This window comes from Pseudophryne corroboree, chromosome 3, assembly GCF_028390025.1.
Source record: "Pseudophryne corroboree isolate aPseCor3 chromosome 3, aPseCor3.hap2, whole genome shotgun sequence".
NCBI lineage: Eukaryota > Metazoa > Chordata > Amphibia > Anura > Myobatrachidae > Pseudophryne > Pseudophryne corroboree.
Window position 1 is genome coordinate 271,644,117 of NC_086446.1, and position 18,014 is coordinate 271,662,130.

Below are 18,014 nucleotides of genomic sequence, written 5' to 3' on the forward strand. Positions count from 1 at the left end.
CAGATAGATGATCCATACCTAGCATAGGGTTGGTGAAAGTTTCCAATGATGTGACTGATGGTGGTGCCTAAAACTGCACAAAGCATGATCTGTAGATGCTAAAGTGGGCGGATGGAAGGGCATTGTAGTGGCATTAGCATAACGTTGCAGATGCAACTGCAGCCAAAAACACAAGGAAGGCCACAACTGCGTCCAACTCAGATTCAGGCCTCTGAGGAAATATCCCGCCCCCCTTGATAGACCCCGTCCCCTCAACAGAGCTCTCTCCCATTACGGCTTCTTCCATAAATTTCCCAGGCTTGTTTTTCATTCCAGTCCACCCCTGGTCTGGGTTAATTAACAAGTTTGGTAGATTCTTTACAACATAAAATAAAAAATAAAGGGTTATCCAAAACCGTTTTCCATACTTTAAGTTTAAAAATATATATTTTTTGTTCCTTCATATTCAAAATGGGAGAATGAAATATCCCCAAAAAAAACTGATCTACCCATTTACTAAGACAGTCACAAGTTACAAAATGTGAAATCCCCATGAAACATGACACAACTAGATACTAACATGACACAACTAGATAATAACGAATTACTTGCAAGAAGGATTGTAGCCTGGAGTGCCTGGCAATCCCCTTCACTACTCAGTCACTAGCCTTTTCCCACATTGGCTGCTTGTGAATGATTGGCTAGTGAAGGGTAGTTTAGTGGAAGGTCTGGCATCATATGCCTTTTCCACTAGCATAAGTATGTGGACCATAATACAGCACTCTTAATAATACATACCTCCCGACATGACCCTCTCCAGGACGGACAGAATGCTCTGCTCCTGGACTTCCCTCTTACTTGATGATTTCCATCACCTGTGCTGAAATTTTTCTTATCCATTAACTTGTTCAAAACGGCAATCATACATTAAGAGAAAAGTCCAGAAGCAGAGCATTGTGTCCCTCCTGGAGAGGGTCATGTTGGGAGGTATGATAGAAGAAATAGAAATGCAGCCCTTTATGGTAAGCCACCTGCATAATACTTATGGCTGCGGCCTATTTCTGAAATCTACTATGTAACTGAATATAGGTGCTGTATAAGGTGACTGTGTACTGCTTGATTTGTCACTAGTAAATACCAGCATATTGTTGTCAAATCTCATTTGTAAAAGAAGGCTATTGGCCAGACTTATCTGTCTCTTATCAATTCTATGGGCAGGATTCAAATGTCAGCTCCCCTTCCCGGCCGTGATCGCGCCCGCCGGCGGTATTCTAATGTTACTGCCGACGGGCCTGACAACTTCATTTCAGCTCGCTACCCCCGGAAGTAGCGAGCTGAAATGCATGTGAAGAGACACGTTTGGGTGCCCAATTGGTCTGTTCACGATCGCGCCCATTTCTTTAATCGGGTTTAGGCACTTGACGCGCTTAACAGACTATAATGAGCGCGAAAACGGGGCACATTTGAATATTGCCCCACTATCTCCCGTCACTTTAGACTGGAGATAGCGGATGCGATATGATTTGAATCCGTCCCTATATGTGTATAGCATACCTCCCAACATGACCCTCTCAAGGAGGGACAGAATGCTCTGCTCCTGTACTTTTTTTTTATTTATGATTGCCGGCACATGTGTTGAGCAGGTTAATGGATAAGAATGATGTTTCAGCACAGGTGATGGCAATCATAGATTAAGAGGGAAGTCCAGAAGCAGAGCATCGTGTCCCTCCTGGAGAGGGTCATGTTGGAAGGTATGGTATAGTTTGTATTAAAAGGCTATAGTTTATTAACTCTGTCCCATCTCTTACTGGATGCTTTTGATTTACAGCACTGCGTCTTCAGCTACAAGCCTGTGAGGAAAAGATAAAGGCAGCTCAGGAGGACTTACATCATCTGCGAGAGTACCGGGATCGGGAGCATTCAGTGAAAGTTTTGGAGGCTGCAGAGCTTGAGAGACAGCTACGAGTGTTAAATGAGACCCATCAGGTGGGAGGAATTAGTTTGTGATAGAAACATTACATGCGTGCGTACATGTACACTATTAACTCCGTTCTCTCATCTCCTCGGTCAGGACCAGGCTGCTGATGTGGAAGCTTTAGCTCATACAGAGACGCAGAAGTTGTTGGAAAGTCAGCAGACAGTGAAGGATGCCATCCTACAAAATGTAGTGGAGGTAAGAGAACTATTGAGAGACGCTGGTAACACTTTTCTCAGTATAGATTGAGGTTTTCAATGGTTCAGCTCTGTTTTCTGAGACAAATTACTATGCCAAATCACTATGTAGTAGCTGCACTTCTATTGTATACCTAAGTTTCAGTAATAAGCATATTTCATGCACCAGATTTCTATTAAAACAATACAAGAAAGTACACAAGTCTATGATATCAGGGGATCTCCTCTCTTCCCGGAGATACGTATGGAACTTGCAGGGTCCTCTCTGTGCCTGGTCTGCAAGCTGCATTCTTAGCTCATGTAAATCATTCAGTAACACTCCAAAAAAGGAGGTCCTAGAAGTTTTCAGCTCTGCACTGTACAATAAATGTAGTGATGCTGCTCGCAGAGTTATTGACTGGAAGAAACCATTTGGGCAATTAAATGGGGAGCGGTGGCAAAAACGCAGGCGTGTTATGGACGTTTTTGGGGCATGTATGTGCCTTCAGCTGCGATCCTGTACGTAGAGAAATATGGCATTAGAGTCACCACTGCCATGGCCGCTGTGCGTGATCATGGACTCACTCGGGGAGTCGCTGTTCTTCATTTTTGCGCAAGTGCTGCGTATGTATGCAGTTGTTGAGGACATTGCAATGACTCCATTGGGCGTTTCTATTCTTTTCTGGGTGGCAGCTTCACTTGTGATGAACAGCAATTCCATAGGCTGAAAACTCACAGCTACACAGGCATGTGTGTACAAATCTGAATCAGGCCCTAACTCAGCAGATCCTTCAATTCTCATATTAACTTGAATATGTTCGAAGAATTTAATTTCTAGGGATAGTGCCATAGAAGAGTTGTGTTATTTACTTCTAAGTACTGTAAGTAAATATACTATACCACCTGTTCCAAAATAACATCCTTTCTCTATCGTCCTAAGTGGATGCTGGGGTTCCTGAAAGGACCATGGGGAATAGCGGCTCCGCAGGAGACAGGGCACAAAAGTAAAGCTTTTACAGGTCAGGTGGTGTGTACTGGCTCCTCCCCCTATGACCCTCCTCCAGACTCCAGTTAGATTTTTGTGCCCGGCCGAGAAGGGTGCAATTCTAGGTGGCTCTCATAAAGAGCTGCTTAGAGAGTTTAGCTTAGGTTTTTTATTTTACAGTGATTCCTGCTGGCAACAGGATCACTGCAACGAGGGACAGAGGGGAGAAGAAGTGAACTCACCTGCGTGCAGGATGGATTGGCTTCTTGGCTACTGGACATGAAGCTCCAGAGGGACGATCACAGGTACAGCCTGGATGGTCACCGGAGCCACGCCGCCGGCCCCCTCACAGATGCTGAAGCAAGAAGAGGTCCAGAATCGGCGGCTGAAGACTCCTGCAGTCTTCTTAAGGTAGCGCACAGCACTGCAGCTGTGCGCCATTTTCCTCTCAGCACACTTCACACGGCAGTCACTGAGGGTGCAGGGCGCTGGGAGGGGGGCGCCCTGGGAGGCAAATGAAAACCTTTAAAAAGGCTAAAAATACCTCACATATAGCCCCAGAGGCTATATGGAGATATTTACCCCTGCCTAAATGTACTAAATAGCGGGAGACGAGCCCGCCGGAAAAGGGGCGGGGCCTATCTCCTCAGCACACGGCGCCATTTTCTGTCACAGCTCCGCTGGTCAGGAAGGCTCCCAGGTCTCTCCCCTGCACTGCACTACAGAAACAGGGTATAACAGAGAGGGGGGGCAAAATAAATGGCAATATATCAATATAAAAGCAGCTATAAGGGAGCACTTAATCATAAGGCTATCCCTGTCATATATAGCGCTTTTTGGTGTGTGCTGGCAGACTCTCCCTCTGTCTCCCCAAAGGGCTAGTGGGTCCTGTCTTCGTATAGAGCATTCCCTGTGTGTCTGCTGTGTGTCGGTACGTGTGTGTCGACATGTATGAGGACGTTATTGGTGTGGAGGCGGAGCAATTGCCAAATATGAGGATGTCACCTCCTAGGGGGTCGACACCAGAATGGATGCCTTTATTTGTGGAATTACGGGATAGCGTCAACTCGCTTAAGCAGTCGTTTGCCGACATGAGGCGGCCGGACACTCAATTAGTGCCTGTCCAGGCGCCTCAAACACCGTCAGGGGCTGTAAAACGCCCCTTGCCTCAGTCGGTCGACACAGACCCAGACACAGGCACTGATTCCGGTGGTGAAGGTGACGAATCAACCGTATTTTCCAGTAGGGCCACACGTTATATGATTTTGGCAATAAAGGAGATGTTACATTTAGCTGATACTACAGGTACCACTAAACAGGGTATTATGTGGGGTGTGAAAAAACTACCAGTAGTTTTTACCGAATCAGAAGAATTAAATGACGTGTGTGATGAAGCGTGGGGTGCCCCGATAAAAAACTGCTAATTTCAAAGAAGTTATTGGCTTTATACCCTTTCCCGCCAGAGGTTAGGGAGCGCTGGGAAACACCTCCTAGGGTGGACAAAGCGCTAACACGCTTATCAAAACAAGTGGCGTTACCCTCTCCTGAGACGGCCGCACTTAAAGATCCATCAGATAGGAGGATGGAAAATATCCAAAAAGGTATATACACACATGCAGGTGTTATACTACGACCAGCTATTGCGACTGCCTGGATGTGCAGTGCTGGGGTAGTTTGGTCAGAGTCCCTGATCGAAAATATTGATACCCTGGACGGGGACAATATTTTGCTGTCGTTAGAACAAATAAAGGATGCATTTCTTTATATGCGTGATGCACAGAGAGATATCTGCACACTGGCATCACGGGTAAGTGCTATGTCCATTTCGGCCAGAAGAGCTTTATGGACACGACAGTGGACAGGCGATGCGTAGAGGAGTTATTTGGGGTCGGTCTATCGGATTTGGTGGCCACGGCTACGGCCGGGAAATCCACCTTTCTACCTCAAGTCACTCCCCAACAGAAAAAGGCACCGACTTTTCAACCGCAGCCTTTTCGTTCCTTTAAAAATAAGAGAGCAAAGGGCTATTCATATCTGCCACGAGGCAGAGGACGAGGGAAGAGACAGCAACAGGCAGCTCCTTCCCAGGAACAGAAGCCCTCCCCGGCTTCTACAAAAGCCTCAGCATGACGCTGGGGCTTCGCAAGCGGACTTGGGGGCGGTAGGCGGTCGTCTCAAAAATTACAGCGCGCAGTGGGCTCACTCGCAGGTAAATCCCTGGATCCTGCAGATAATATCTCAGGGGTACAGGTTGAAATTAGAGACAGAGCCACCTCGCCGTTTCCTGAAGTCGGCTTTACCAACGTCCCCCTCAGAAAGGGAGACGGTTTTGGAAGCCATTCACAAGCTGTATTCTCAGCAGGTGATAGTCAAGGTACCTCTTCTACAACAAGGGAAGGGGTATTATTCCACTCTTTTTGTGGTACCGAAGCCGGATGGCTCGGTAAGGCCTATTCTAAATCTGAAGTCCTTGAACCTGTACATAAAGAAGTTCAAGTTCAAGATGGAGTCACTCAGAGCAGTGATAGCGAACCTGGAAGAAGGGGACTTTATGGTATCCTTGGACATCAAGGATGCGTATCTCCACGTTCCAATTACCCCTCACACCAGGGGTACCTCAGGTTCGTTGTACAAAACTGTCACTATCAGTTTCAGACGCTGCCGTTTGGTTTGTCCACGGCACCTCGGGTCTTTACAAAGGTAATGGCCGAGATAATATTTCTTCTTCGAAGAAAAGGCGTATTAATTATCCCATACTTGGACGATCTCCTAATAAGGACAAGGTCCAGAGAACAGCTAGAGATGGGTTTAGCACTATCTCAAGAGGTGCTAAAGCAGCACGGATGGATTCTGAATATTCCAAAATCCCAATTAATGCCGACAACTCGTCTGCTGTTCCTGGGGATGATTCTGGACACAGTTCAGAAAAAGGTTTTTCTTCCCGAAGAAAAAGCCAAGGAGTTATCTGACCTGGTCAGGAACCTCCTAAAACCAGGAAAGGTGTCTGTACATCAATGCACAAGAGTCCTGGGAAAAAATGGTAGCTTCTTACGAAGCAATCCCTTTCGGCAGATTCCATGCAAAGGGATCTGTTGGACAAATGGTCAGGGTCGCATCTTCAGATGCACCTGCGGATAACCCTGTCGCCGAGGACAAGGGTATCCCTTCTGTGGTGGTTGCAGGAGGCTCATCTATTGGAGGGCCGCAGATTCGGCATGCAGGATTGGATCCTGGTGACCACGGATGCCAGCCTGAGAGGCTGGGGAGCAGTCACACAGGGAAGAAATTTCCAGGGAGTGTGGTCGAGCCTGAAAAAGTCTCTTCACATAAGCATTCTGGAACTAAGAGCAATCTACAATGCTCTAAGCCAGGCGGAACCTCTGCTTCAAGGAAGACCGGTGTTGATCCAGTCGGACAACATCACGGCAGTCGCCCATGTAAACAGACAGGGCGGCACAAGAAACAGAATGGCAGAAGCTGCCAGGATCCTTCGCTGGGCGGAGAATCACGTGATAGCACTGTCAGCAGTATTCATCCCGGGCGTGGACAACTGGGAAGCAGACTTCCTCAGCAGACACGACCTTCACCCGGGAGAGTGGGTACTTCATCCAGAAGTTTTCCACATGCTATTAAACCGTTGGGTAAAACCAATGGTGGACATGATGGCGTCTCGCCTCAACAAGACACTGGACAGTTATTGCGCCAGGTCAAGAGATCCGCAGGCAATAGCTGTGGACGCGTTGGTAACACCTTGGGTGTACCAGTCCGTATATGTGTTTCCTCCTCTGCCTCTCATACCAAAGGTATTGAGGATTATACGGCAAAGAGGAGTAAGACTAGTGGCTCCGGATTGGCCAAGAAGGACTTGGTACCCGGAACTTCAAGAGATGGTCACGGACGATCCGTGGCCTCTACTTCTGAGAAGGGACCTGCTTCAGCAGGGTCCTTGTCTTTTTCAAGACTTACCGCGGCTGCGTTTGACGGCATGGCGTTTGAATGCCAGATCCTAAAAGGAAAAGGCATTCCAGAAGAAGTCATTCCTACCCTGATAAAGGCAAGGAAGGAAGTCACCGCGAAGCATTATCGCCGTATTTGGCGAAAATATGTTGCGTGGTGCGAGCAGCGGAGTGCTCCGATGGAGGAATTTCAACTGGGTCGTTTTCCTACATTTCCTGCAATCAGGATTGTCTATGGGTCTCAAATTGGGATCTATTAAGGTTCAAATTTCGGCCCTATCAATATTCTTCCAAAAAGAATTGGCCTCAGTCCCTGAGGTCCAGATTTTTATCAAAGGAGTACTGCATATACAGCCTCCTGTGGTGCCTAAGGTGGCACCGTGGGATCTAAATGTAGTTTTAGATTTCCTCAAATCCAATTGGTTTGAACCACTAAAGAATGTGGATTTGAAATATCTCACATGGAAAGTGACTATGTTACTGGCCCTGGCTTCGGCCGGGAGAGTATCTGAACTGGCGGCTTTGTTTTATAAAAGCCCTTATTTAATTTTCCATTCGACATAGGGCAGAGCTGCGGACGCGTCCGCATTTTCTCACTAAGGTGGTATCAGCGTTTCACCTGAACCAGCCTATTGTAGTGCCTGCGGCTACAGACGACTTGAAGGACTCCAAGTTGTTGGACGTTGTCAGAGCCTTAAAAATATACATTTAAAGGACGGCTGGAGTCAGAAAATCTGACTCGCTGTTTATACTGTATGCACCCAACAAGTTGGGTGCACCTGCTTCTAAGCAGTCGATTGCTCGTTGGATTTGTAACAAAATTCAACTTGTACATTCTGTGGCAGGCCTGCCACAGCCTAAATCTGTTAAGGCCCATTCCGCAAGGAAGGTGGGCTCATCTTGGGCGGCTGCCCGAGGGGTCTCGGCATTACAACTCTGCCGAGCAGCTACGTGGTCAGGGGAGAACACGTTTGTAAATTTTTACAAATTTGATACCCTGGCAAAGGAGGACCTGGAGTTCTCTCATTCGGTGCTGCAGAGTCATCCGCACTCTCCCGCCCGTTTGGGAGCTTTGGTATAATCCCCATGGTCCTTTCAGGAACCCCAGCATCCACTTAGGACGATAGAGAAAATAAGAATTTACTTACCGATAATTCTATTTCTCGGAGTCCGTAGTGGATGCTGGGCGCCCATCCCAAGTGCGGATTATCTGCAATACTTGTACATAGTTATTGTTAACTAATTCGGGTTATTGTTTAGGAAGCCATCTTTCAGAGGCTCCTCTGTTATCATACTGTTAACTGGGTTTAGATCACAAGTTGTACGGTGTGATTGGTGTGGCTGGTATGAGTCTTACCCGGGATTCAAAATCCTCCCTTATTGTGTACGCTCGTCCGGGCACAGTACCTAACTGGAGTCTGGAGGAGGGTCATAGGGGGAGGAGCCAGTACACACCACCTGACCTGTAAAAGCTTTACTTTTGTGCCCTGTCTCCTGCGGAGCCGCTATTCCCCATGGTCCTTTCAGGAACCCCAGCATCCACTACGGACTCCGAGAAATAGAATTATCGGTAAGTAAATTCTTATTTTCTCTAACGTCTTAGTGGATATTGGGGATCTGTACTTTAGTACCACGGGGTATAGATCGGGTCCACTGGAGCCTGACACTTTAAAACCCTTAGTGTGTGTATGTTAGTGCTGACTCCTCCCCTCTATGCCCCTGCTACCAGACTCAGTTTAGAAAAATGTGCCCAAGGAGCCAGGTGCATTTCTCTGGAGCTCCAGAGAGTTTCCTTTAATTTTTGTTTTAGTTTATTGTTTTCAGGTAGTCCTGGTTGGCAACCAGGCTACCTGCTTCGTGGGACTTAGAGGGGAAAACGAACAAACCTCCTGAGGGTTAATGGTTCGTAATCCCATCTGACAGGACACTGAGCTCCAGAGGTGCTGATCACATATCGTTAGTATGTGTGCCCACGCCAGCAGCTAGCCGCCACCCTCTAACAGATGCTGAAGATCGCGGTGCGGTGAGTGTTACACTGGGGTCCCGGTTAGCGGGTCCCCAGTGCAGTTTGGCAGCAGGTCATGCGGCGGCCACGAGCTGCGGTGCCCGCCGTGGACAAAACTGGCTCAGGGCTCATGCCCCGCAGTGCTCACTGCCCCTTAGAGCTTGTCTGTATGGCTTGTCTGTACTGTTATCCATATAAATTTTACACAGGGTCAGTATAATAATGTGAGGGACCGTGCGCAATTGCAAGGGGCGGGACTTCCCAGAGCGGGACCAGAGGCGGGAAGGTGCCATTTCCTGCTGCTGCGGATCATCAAGGCTGCATGCACGCTGCTCCTCCACGTATCCACGCTGTTACAGACTGTGTACTGGTACCAGGTGGTCATAGCAGTGGAGGAGCACATCAGCGGTAGCGCCGTTGCACATTTATCAGGTTATACATATTATGTCACACACTGTGCTGCTGTGTTCTGTGTGCTGGTCTCCGCTCCTCAGTGTCACTCCAGGGGCTCTCTAGGGCCTGTGTGGTGGTGTTTTACAGTGTGCTGCGCTATTTTACTGTATTTAAAGATGTCTGTGGACATGGTTATGTGTGCTGCTTGTAACTCGTTACCCTTCATCAACGGGGTCTCTCATGTGTGAACAGTGCTCCTTGTCTCCTCAGGGACACAGTTCACAGGCACATGACTGGCTGGATAATTTTAAAAGCATGATTCAGAAGGTCAATTCAGAATTAGCTGCAGCAAAAAAGGAGGTGTTAAAACAGTCTATTGATGGCATAGCAAAAGCAGCAGATACCAGAAAGACCTCTCAGCCCCCTTTGTTGGTTTCACATAAACGCTCACTGCCACAGGTGCTCCAATCTGATTCTGATCAGCCTGATGTGGATGATGATGATGATATGGATGAGGACAGCTCTCTGTCCCCTGGGGTGGAAGCCCTCATATATGCTGTAAGAGAGGTTCTTCACATATGAGATCAGGACGCAGAACCAGATGAGGAGTTGTACTTTAATGTTAGACCAAAGACCTCAGTCACCTTTACTACAGTATGTCTAAAGAATTAAATTCTCTGGCTAAGGAGGCATGGTTTAACCCTGATAAGAAATTTAAGATTCCTCAAAGGTTTTTAGCTACTTTTCCCCTTCTGGCCGAGGACAGGAAGGTATGGGAAAACCCCTCTGTCAGTTGATCCGGCTGTATCCAGACTGTACTGCTGGTGCCAGGGGCTATATCCCTAAAAGAGCCAGCTGACCATAAAATTGAGACCACTCTCAAGGCAATTTATACGGCAGCGGGCGTAGCACAGCGCTCCACAATAGTTTGCGGGTGGATTTCCAGGGCAATGGTCAAGTGGTCCGATAATTTTATTAATGGATTAGACAATCTGCCCCAGGATGAGGTCATTACTCTGCTGCAACACATACAGGATGCTGCAAATTTTATGAGCGAGGCTATAAAGGAATTGTGTAAGATAAATGGCCGCACTACTGCTATGGCAGTTTTGGCACGCAGAGCTCTGTGGTTGCGTCAATGGTCAGCGGATGCTGATTCAAAAAATGGTGTAGAAAATCTTTCCTTTACAGGTGATGCCTTGTTTGGGAATGAATTGAATAAATGGATTTCCCAGGCAACGTCGGGTAAGTCTACCCATCTGCCGTCGGCTGCGCCACCTGCTAGACGTTCTTACACAGGACAGTCCTTTCATGTGGCAAGATTCAGAGGCAGGGGCCGGGGAGTCTCCACCATCCCGAGAGGATTGCGTGGTAAGTCCCGTAAACCTGCAACTGCTTCATCCCTGGACCAGACCACCGTATCCCCTGCCGCTAAGCCTTCCGCGTGACAGTTGGCCCCAGCAGCAAGGCGACTTTCAGGTGGGTGCTCGCCCTCAACACTTCGCCCACGTGTGGGCGGAGTCCTGCCGGGATCCTTGGGTGAGGGATCTCGTTTCCCAGGAACACCGGCTGGAATTTCAAACACTTCCTCCTCCCAGATTCTTCAAATCGGGCTTACCAGTTTTGTCCGCTGCAAAAGTTACCTTTCAAGAGGCAATTCAAAAACTTTTGCATACAGGGGTGGTGGTTCCAGTACCTCCTCCACTACACAAAAGGGGTTTTTATCCAGTCTTTTTTTCATTCCAAAACCGGACGGTTCGTTGCGACCCATCTTAAACCTGAAGTCTCTAAATCCGTATCTGCGGGTGTTCAAATTTAAGATGGAATCCCTGCGGGCAGTGGTGTCCAGTCTGGAGGAAGGGGAATTCTTGGTATCCCTGGATGTCAAGGATGTTTACCTACACATTCCCATGTGGCCCCCTCATCAGGCTTACCTCAGATTTGCCATCCTGGATGACCACTTCCAGCTCCAGGCCTTGCCCTTTGGCCTGTCCACAGCTCCGAGGGTCTTCACCAAAGTCATGGCGGAGATTATGCTGCAGCTGCGCATGATGGGATTCAACATAGTCTCCTACTTGGACGATCTCCTGATAAAGGCTATGTCCAGGGAGCGTCTATTGCACAGCATCGATCTGACGACTCGCCTGCTTACGGGTCATGGGTGGATTCTAAATTTCCAGAAATCTCACCTGGAACCGTCCCAACGTCTTCAATTCCAGGGAATGATACAGGATACAGTGTTTCAAAAGGTATTTCTCCCGATGGACAAAGCCTTGGCCATCCAGGCTTCGGCGCTGCGAGAAGTGTCAAAAATCCTCCTCTGGGCGGAGGCCAACGCAAGGGACATCTCGCCCGTATTCATTCCAGGAGTGGACAACTGGGCAGCGGACTTCCTCATCAGACACGACCTACATCCGGGGGAATGGGGCCTACATCCACAGGTGTTTCAACAGTTAATTCACCGGTGGGGCTATCTGCAGATAGACCTGATGGATTCTCTCTCAACAAAAAGCTGTGCCGTTATCGTTCCAGAACGAGGGAACCGTAGGCTGTAACAGTGGATGCGCTGACGACACCTTGGACGTACCAGTTTGTGTACCTGTTCCCTCCTCTACCGCTAATCCCAAGGGTTCTAAAAAGGCTAAGAAGGGAAAGCGTTCTAGCAATTCTAATTGCCCTGGATTGGCCTTGACGGGCGTGGTAATCGGACCTCCTAACCATGACTCTGGAGGATCCCTGGCCTCTACCGCTTCAACAGGTTCTTCTTCAACAAGGTCCATTTGTATTTCCAGACTTACAGCGGCTACATTTGACGGCTTGGAAATAGTGAGGGAGATTCTAGCAAGAAAAGGTCTTCCCTCCTGGCTTATTTCCACCATGGTCCAAGCCAGGCAGATGGTGATGTCAAAACATTATCATCGTATCTGGAAAAAGTATGTTTCCTGGTGTGAAAGTAGAAAGGTGTCTCCCGTGGAATTTAGAATTGGTCATTTTCTACCTTACCTGCAAGCGGGAGTGGATATGGGCCTGCGTTTAGGCTCCATCAAAGTGCAGATTTCGGCGCTCTCTATTTTCTTTCAGAAACAACTTGCCATGTTGCCGGAAATACAAACTTTCCTAAAAGGAGTGCTTCGTATACAACCGCCCTTCGTGCCTCCCACGGCTCCGTGGGATCTCAATGTGGTTCTCTCCTTTCTTCAATCGGACTGGTTTGAACCCTTACATAGGGTGGAGTTTAAATTTCTCACTTGGATCCAATGGTCCTCCTCTTCTTTAAACTATTTAGGCATAACTTTAACTAGAAATCCTTCTCAATTATATAAACACAACATTAGCAAAGCCATTTTAAACATTTCTACTGAATTAAGAGGATGGAAACATTTAACTCTTTCCTATCTTGGAAGAGCACATTTGATCAAAATGATCACTTTTCCTAGACTGCTCTATTTATTACAGGTTCTCCCTCTGTTACTTACCCAAAGAGATGTGAAACATATTAATAGTCAGTTTCGCTCCTTTATATGGCGAGGAAAACGGCCTCCCATTAGATTTCTCAAACTGTGCCAGACTAGGGATAATGGAGGAATTAACTTTCCGGATGTGGTGCGATATAGCCATGCAGCCCATTTAATTGACTGGATTCATGGTACCAATATTTATGCAAATACAATACTTGAATCTCAGCTATTGGGAGACTTAAACACTGCTAGTTTTCTCCATGTTCGTGATCAGGATATTCCACTTACTTTCCGAGGCAATCCTCTCTTATGGAACACGAGAAAGGTCTGGCATATTTTGAGACATAAGAGTGGGTTTAATGCTCATTTCTCCATTCACCTCCCCCTATGCAAAAACCCAGGCTTTCAGGGCGGCATGGCGGCTCACCCCTTCACTTTATGGCGGGTAGGAGGGATCTCTTCAATAGGGAACTTAATTAATTTAAAAGATAAAAAAGACCTCTCACCTTCTCAGAAGCAGTGGCTAGATTTGAAATACTTCAGTCTTATCCAGTAGCCCAACATTATATTTCTACTGTGCTGAGAGAATTTAAAGATCCGGATTGGGATAATTCTTTAGATATTTTAATACGGAAAGGACCTTCCCAAAAAAAGGCGATTTCCTATCATTATATCTTTCTCGATAATCCTATTGATCACACTAACATACAATCAGGGATGAGCCAATGGTTGGTCCACTTCCCAACTTTCTCAACTCAAGACCTTTTGAAACTTCTCAATGTTTCTTGCAAACTCTTATCTTCAAATATGTATCAGGAACTAGTCTATAATGTCACACATAGAACTTATCTTTCTCCTAACAGACAGTTTCTTATGGGATTAATCCCTTCTGATAGTTGTCCCAAATGTTCTCGGGGTTCTGCAGATTTATTTCATTGCTTTTGGGACTGTCCAATAATTAGAGGATTCTGGATGAGGATTAAACGTGATGCAGAAACCACATTGATTAATTATATTCCTCTTTCCCCTGAGTGGGACATTTTTGGGTTCCCCTCAAAATCCCAACGTATTACTAAGGGAGGGAGAAAGTTGCTTCTGGCCATAAGCTCAGCAGCTAAAAAAAACAATATTGCAAAATTGGATTCATCCTAACCCTCCGTTGTTTCCCTTATACAAAGAAAAGCTTCATAACATTTTCAGAATGGATTTGGTGGAAACCATGTTTGATAAGGAAAGGCGGGTTGGTCCATTTTTTGATGTATGGGAAAGTTACATTGCAACACAAACTTTATCAATACGGGAGGGAATCCATAGAAGCTTACGTCTGACCTTGTGGTATGGACTACGTAACTTGAATGGGGATACCCCCATTGGTCTTGATTGATCCACACATTCTACTGAGGTTTTGAATTGAACTTATGTATTTTCTCTTACGTCCTAGAGCATAGGTTCTCAAACTCGGTCCTCAGGACCCCACACAGTGCATGTTTTGCAGGTAACCCAGCAGGTGCACAGGTGTATTAATTACTCACTGACACATTTTAAAAGGTCTACAGGTGGAGCTAATTATTTCACTTGTGATTCTGTGAGGAGACCTGCAAAACATGCACTGTGTGGGGTCCTGAGGACCGAGTTTGAGAACCTGTGTCCTAGAGGATGCTGGGGACTCCGTAGGAGACATGGGCACTCTAAGACTTTAGATGGGTGTGAACTGGCTCCTCCCTCTATGCCCCTCCTCCAGACCTCAGTTAGAACCTGTGCCCAGAGGAGACTGGATGCACTGCAGGGGAGCTCTACTGAGTTTCTCTGAAAATACTTTTGTTAGGTTTTTTATTTTCAGGGAGCACTGCTGGCAACAGGCTCCCTGCTTCGTGGGACTGAGGGGAGAGAAGCAGACCTACTTTACTGATAGGCTCTGCTTCTTAGGCTACTGGACACCATTAGCTCCAGAGGGTCGGAACACAGGTGTCGTCCTAACTGTTCGTCCCGGAGCCGCGCCGCCGTCCTCCTCACAGAGCCGGAAGATAGAAGCCGGGTAAGTATATGAAGTAAGAAGACGACAAAGGCAGCAGAAGACTTCAGTTCTTCAGAGAGGTACCGCCATTGCTCCCACACACACACAGGCACAGCAAGGGTGCAGGGAGCAGGGAGGGCGCCCTGGGCAGCAATAATTACCTCACATAACACTGGCACCATTGTTGGATACTGCGGAGGCAGTATATTATAAAACCCCCGCCAGTATTAAAAAAAATGAGCGGGACCGAAGCCCGCCGTCGAGGGGGGCGGGGCTTGATCCTCCAGCACTAACCAGCTCCATTTTCTCCACAGCATGCTGCAGAGAAGCTGCTCCCGGACTCTCCCCTGCTGAACCAAGTAACAGGGGACAAAAAACGAGGGGGGGGGGCACATTTATTTGGCGCAAATCATATATATTAAAAAGCGCTGTATAGGCTGGGACTGTGTTTTCAGTGTCTAGTGGCGCTGGGTGTGTGCTGGCATACTCTCTCTCTGTCTCTCCAAAGGGCCTTATTGGGGGGCTGTCCCCATATTTATATATCCCAGTGTGTGTGTGGGGGTGTCAATACGTGTGTGTCGACATGTCTGAAGCTGAAGGCTCGTCTAGGGAGGATGCAGAGCAGATGGTGGTGTCTCCGTCGGCGCAGCCGACACCTGATTGGTTGGACATGTGGAATGTGTTCAATGCTAATGTGACTTTATTACATAAGAGATTGGACAAAAGCAGAGTCCAAGGACAAAGCAGGGAGTCAATCCATGGCTTTGACTGTGTCACAAGACCCTTCAGGCTCCTATAAACGTCCCTTTTCCCAGGTAGCAGACACTGATACCGACACGGATTCTGACTCCAGTGTCGACTATGATGATGCGAGGTTGCACCCAAGAGTGGCCAAGAGTATTCAATATATGATTATTGCAATAAACTGATGTATTACATATCACAGGGGACCCTTCTGTCCCTGACACGAGGGACTGCATGTTTAAAGGAAAGAAACCTAAGGTAACGTTTCCCCCATCTCATGAGCTGAACAAGGCCTTGACGCGCTTATCCAAAAAGGTGGCGCTACCGACCCCGACCACGGCGGCCCTAAAAGATCCTGTGGATCGCACGCAGGAAACTACCTTAAAATCAATTTATGCCCATACGGTAGCCCTGCTCAGATCGGCAGTAGCGTCGGCATGGGTTGGTAGCGCAATTGCAGCGTGGGTAGATATCTTGTCATCTGACATTGACACCTTAGATAAGGATAGTATTTTGTTGACCTTGGGTCACATTAAGGACGCAGCGTTATATATGAGAGAGGCTGCAAGAGATATTGGGCTGTTGGGTTCAAGAGCCAATGCCATGGCAGTTTCTGCTAGAAGGTCCTGTGGACCCGTCAATGGACAGGTGATGCTGATTCAAAGAGACATATGGAGGCTTTGACTTACAAGGGTGAAGTTTTATTTGGGGAGGGCCTCGCGGACCTGGTTTCCACAGCTACCACGGGTAAGTCTTCTTTTTTGCCTTATGTTCCCCCACAGCAAAAGAAAACACCTCAATACCAGATGCAGTTCTTTCGGTCGCATAAGTTCAGAAAGGGTCGGGGCTCTTCCTTCCTCGCCAGAGATAGAGGGAAAAGAACACCAGCTACAGCTAGTTCCCAGGAACAAAAATCCTCCCCGGCCTCTACAAAATCCACCGCATGACGCTGGGGCTCCGCTGCAGAAGTTCTCACCAGTGGGGGCACGTCTTCGTCTCTTCAGCCAGGTCTGCGTTCAGTCGGATTTGGATCCTTGGGTGGTCGAAATTGTATCCCAAGGCTACAAACTGGAGTTCGAAGATGTGCCTCCACACCGATTTTTCAAATCGGCCTTGCCAGCTTCTCCCCAGAGAGGGAAATAGTTTCAGCTGCCATTCAAAAACTGTGTCAACAGCAGGTGATTATCAAGGTTCCCTTAGGGCAACAGGGGAAAGGGTTTTATTCAACCCTGTTTGTGGTCCCGAAGTCGGATGGCTCGGTCAGACCAATTCTGAATCTAAAATCCCTAAACCTATATTTGAAAAGGTTCAAATTCAAGATGGAATCTCTCCGGGCAGTGATCTCCAGCCTCGAAGGGGGGGGATTTTATGGTGTCACTAGACATAAAGGATGCTTACCTTCATGTCCCCATATATCCTCCTCATCAGGCGTACCTGAGATTCGCTGTACAGGATTGTCATTACCAGTTTCAGACGTTGCCGTTTGGGCTTTCCACGGCCCCGAGAATTTTCACCAAGGTGATGGCGGAAATGATGGTGCTCCTGCGCAAGCAGGGGGTCACAATTATCCCATACTTGGACGATCTCCTGATAAAGGCAAGATCGAGAGATCAGTTACTAAAGAGCGTGTCTCTCTCCCTGAGAGTACTACAACAACACGGCTGGATTCTAAATCTACCGAAGTCGCAGTTGGTTCCGACAACTCGGCTGTCATTTTTGGGCATGGTTCTGGACACGGAAAAAAAGAGGGTTTTTCTCCCAATGGAAAAAGCCCAGGAACTCCAGAGCACGGTCAAGGACCTGCTGAAACCAAAAAGAGTGTCAGTTCATCAATGCACTCGAGTATTGGGAAAAATGGTGGCGGCCTACGAGGCCATTCCGTTCGGCAGGTTCCATGCGAGAACTTTTCAGTGGGACCTTCTGGACAAGTGGTCAGGGTCCCATCTACAGATACATTAGAGGATAAGCCTGTCCCCCAAGGCCAGGGTCTCTCTCCTGTGGTGGCACCAGAGTGCTCACCTTCTAGAGGGTCGCAAGTTCGGCATTCCAGATTGGGTTCTTGTGACCACGGACGCGAACCTCCGAGGATGGGGAGCTGTCACACAAGGAAAACATTTTCAGGGAATATGGTCAAGTCAAGAGGCTTGTCTACACATCAATGTGCTGGAATTAAGGGCCATATACAACGGCCTGCAACAGGCGGAAAGTTTTCTTCGCAACCTACCCGTTCTGATCCAATCAGACATCGTCACAGCCGTGGCGCATGTAAACCGCCAGGGCGGGACAAGGAGCAGAGCAACAATGGCAGAAGCCACCAGGATTCTTCGCT

At 47.7% G+C, this 18,014-nt stretch overlaps 1 protein-coding gene across 4 annotated transcripts in view; it reads left to right on the forward strand.

Annotated features, from left to right (window-relative positions):
• The window catches only part of C3H20orf96 (chromosome 3 C20orf96 homolog), a 233,174-nt gene that overhangs the window by 165,422 nt on the left and 49,738 nt on the right, over positions 1 to 18,014 (forward strand). For all 4 annotated transcript variants that reach the window (XM_063959091.1, XM_063959089.1, XM_063959090.1 and 1 more), the window contains exons 6-7: positions 1,808 to 1,965; positions 2,051 to 2,152. In XM_063959091.1, coding sequence (XP_063815161.1) covers positions 1,808 to 1,965; positions 2,051 to 2,152 — 260 coding nt within the window. The remainder of the gene's footprint in view (positions 1 to 1,807; positions 1,966 to 2,050; positions 2,153 to 18,014) is intronic.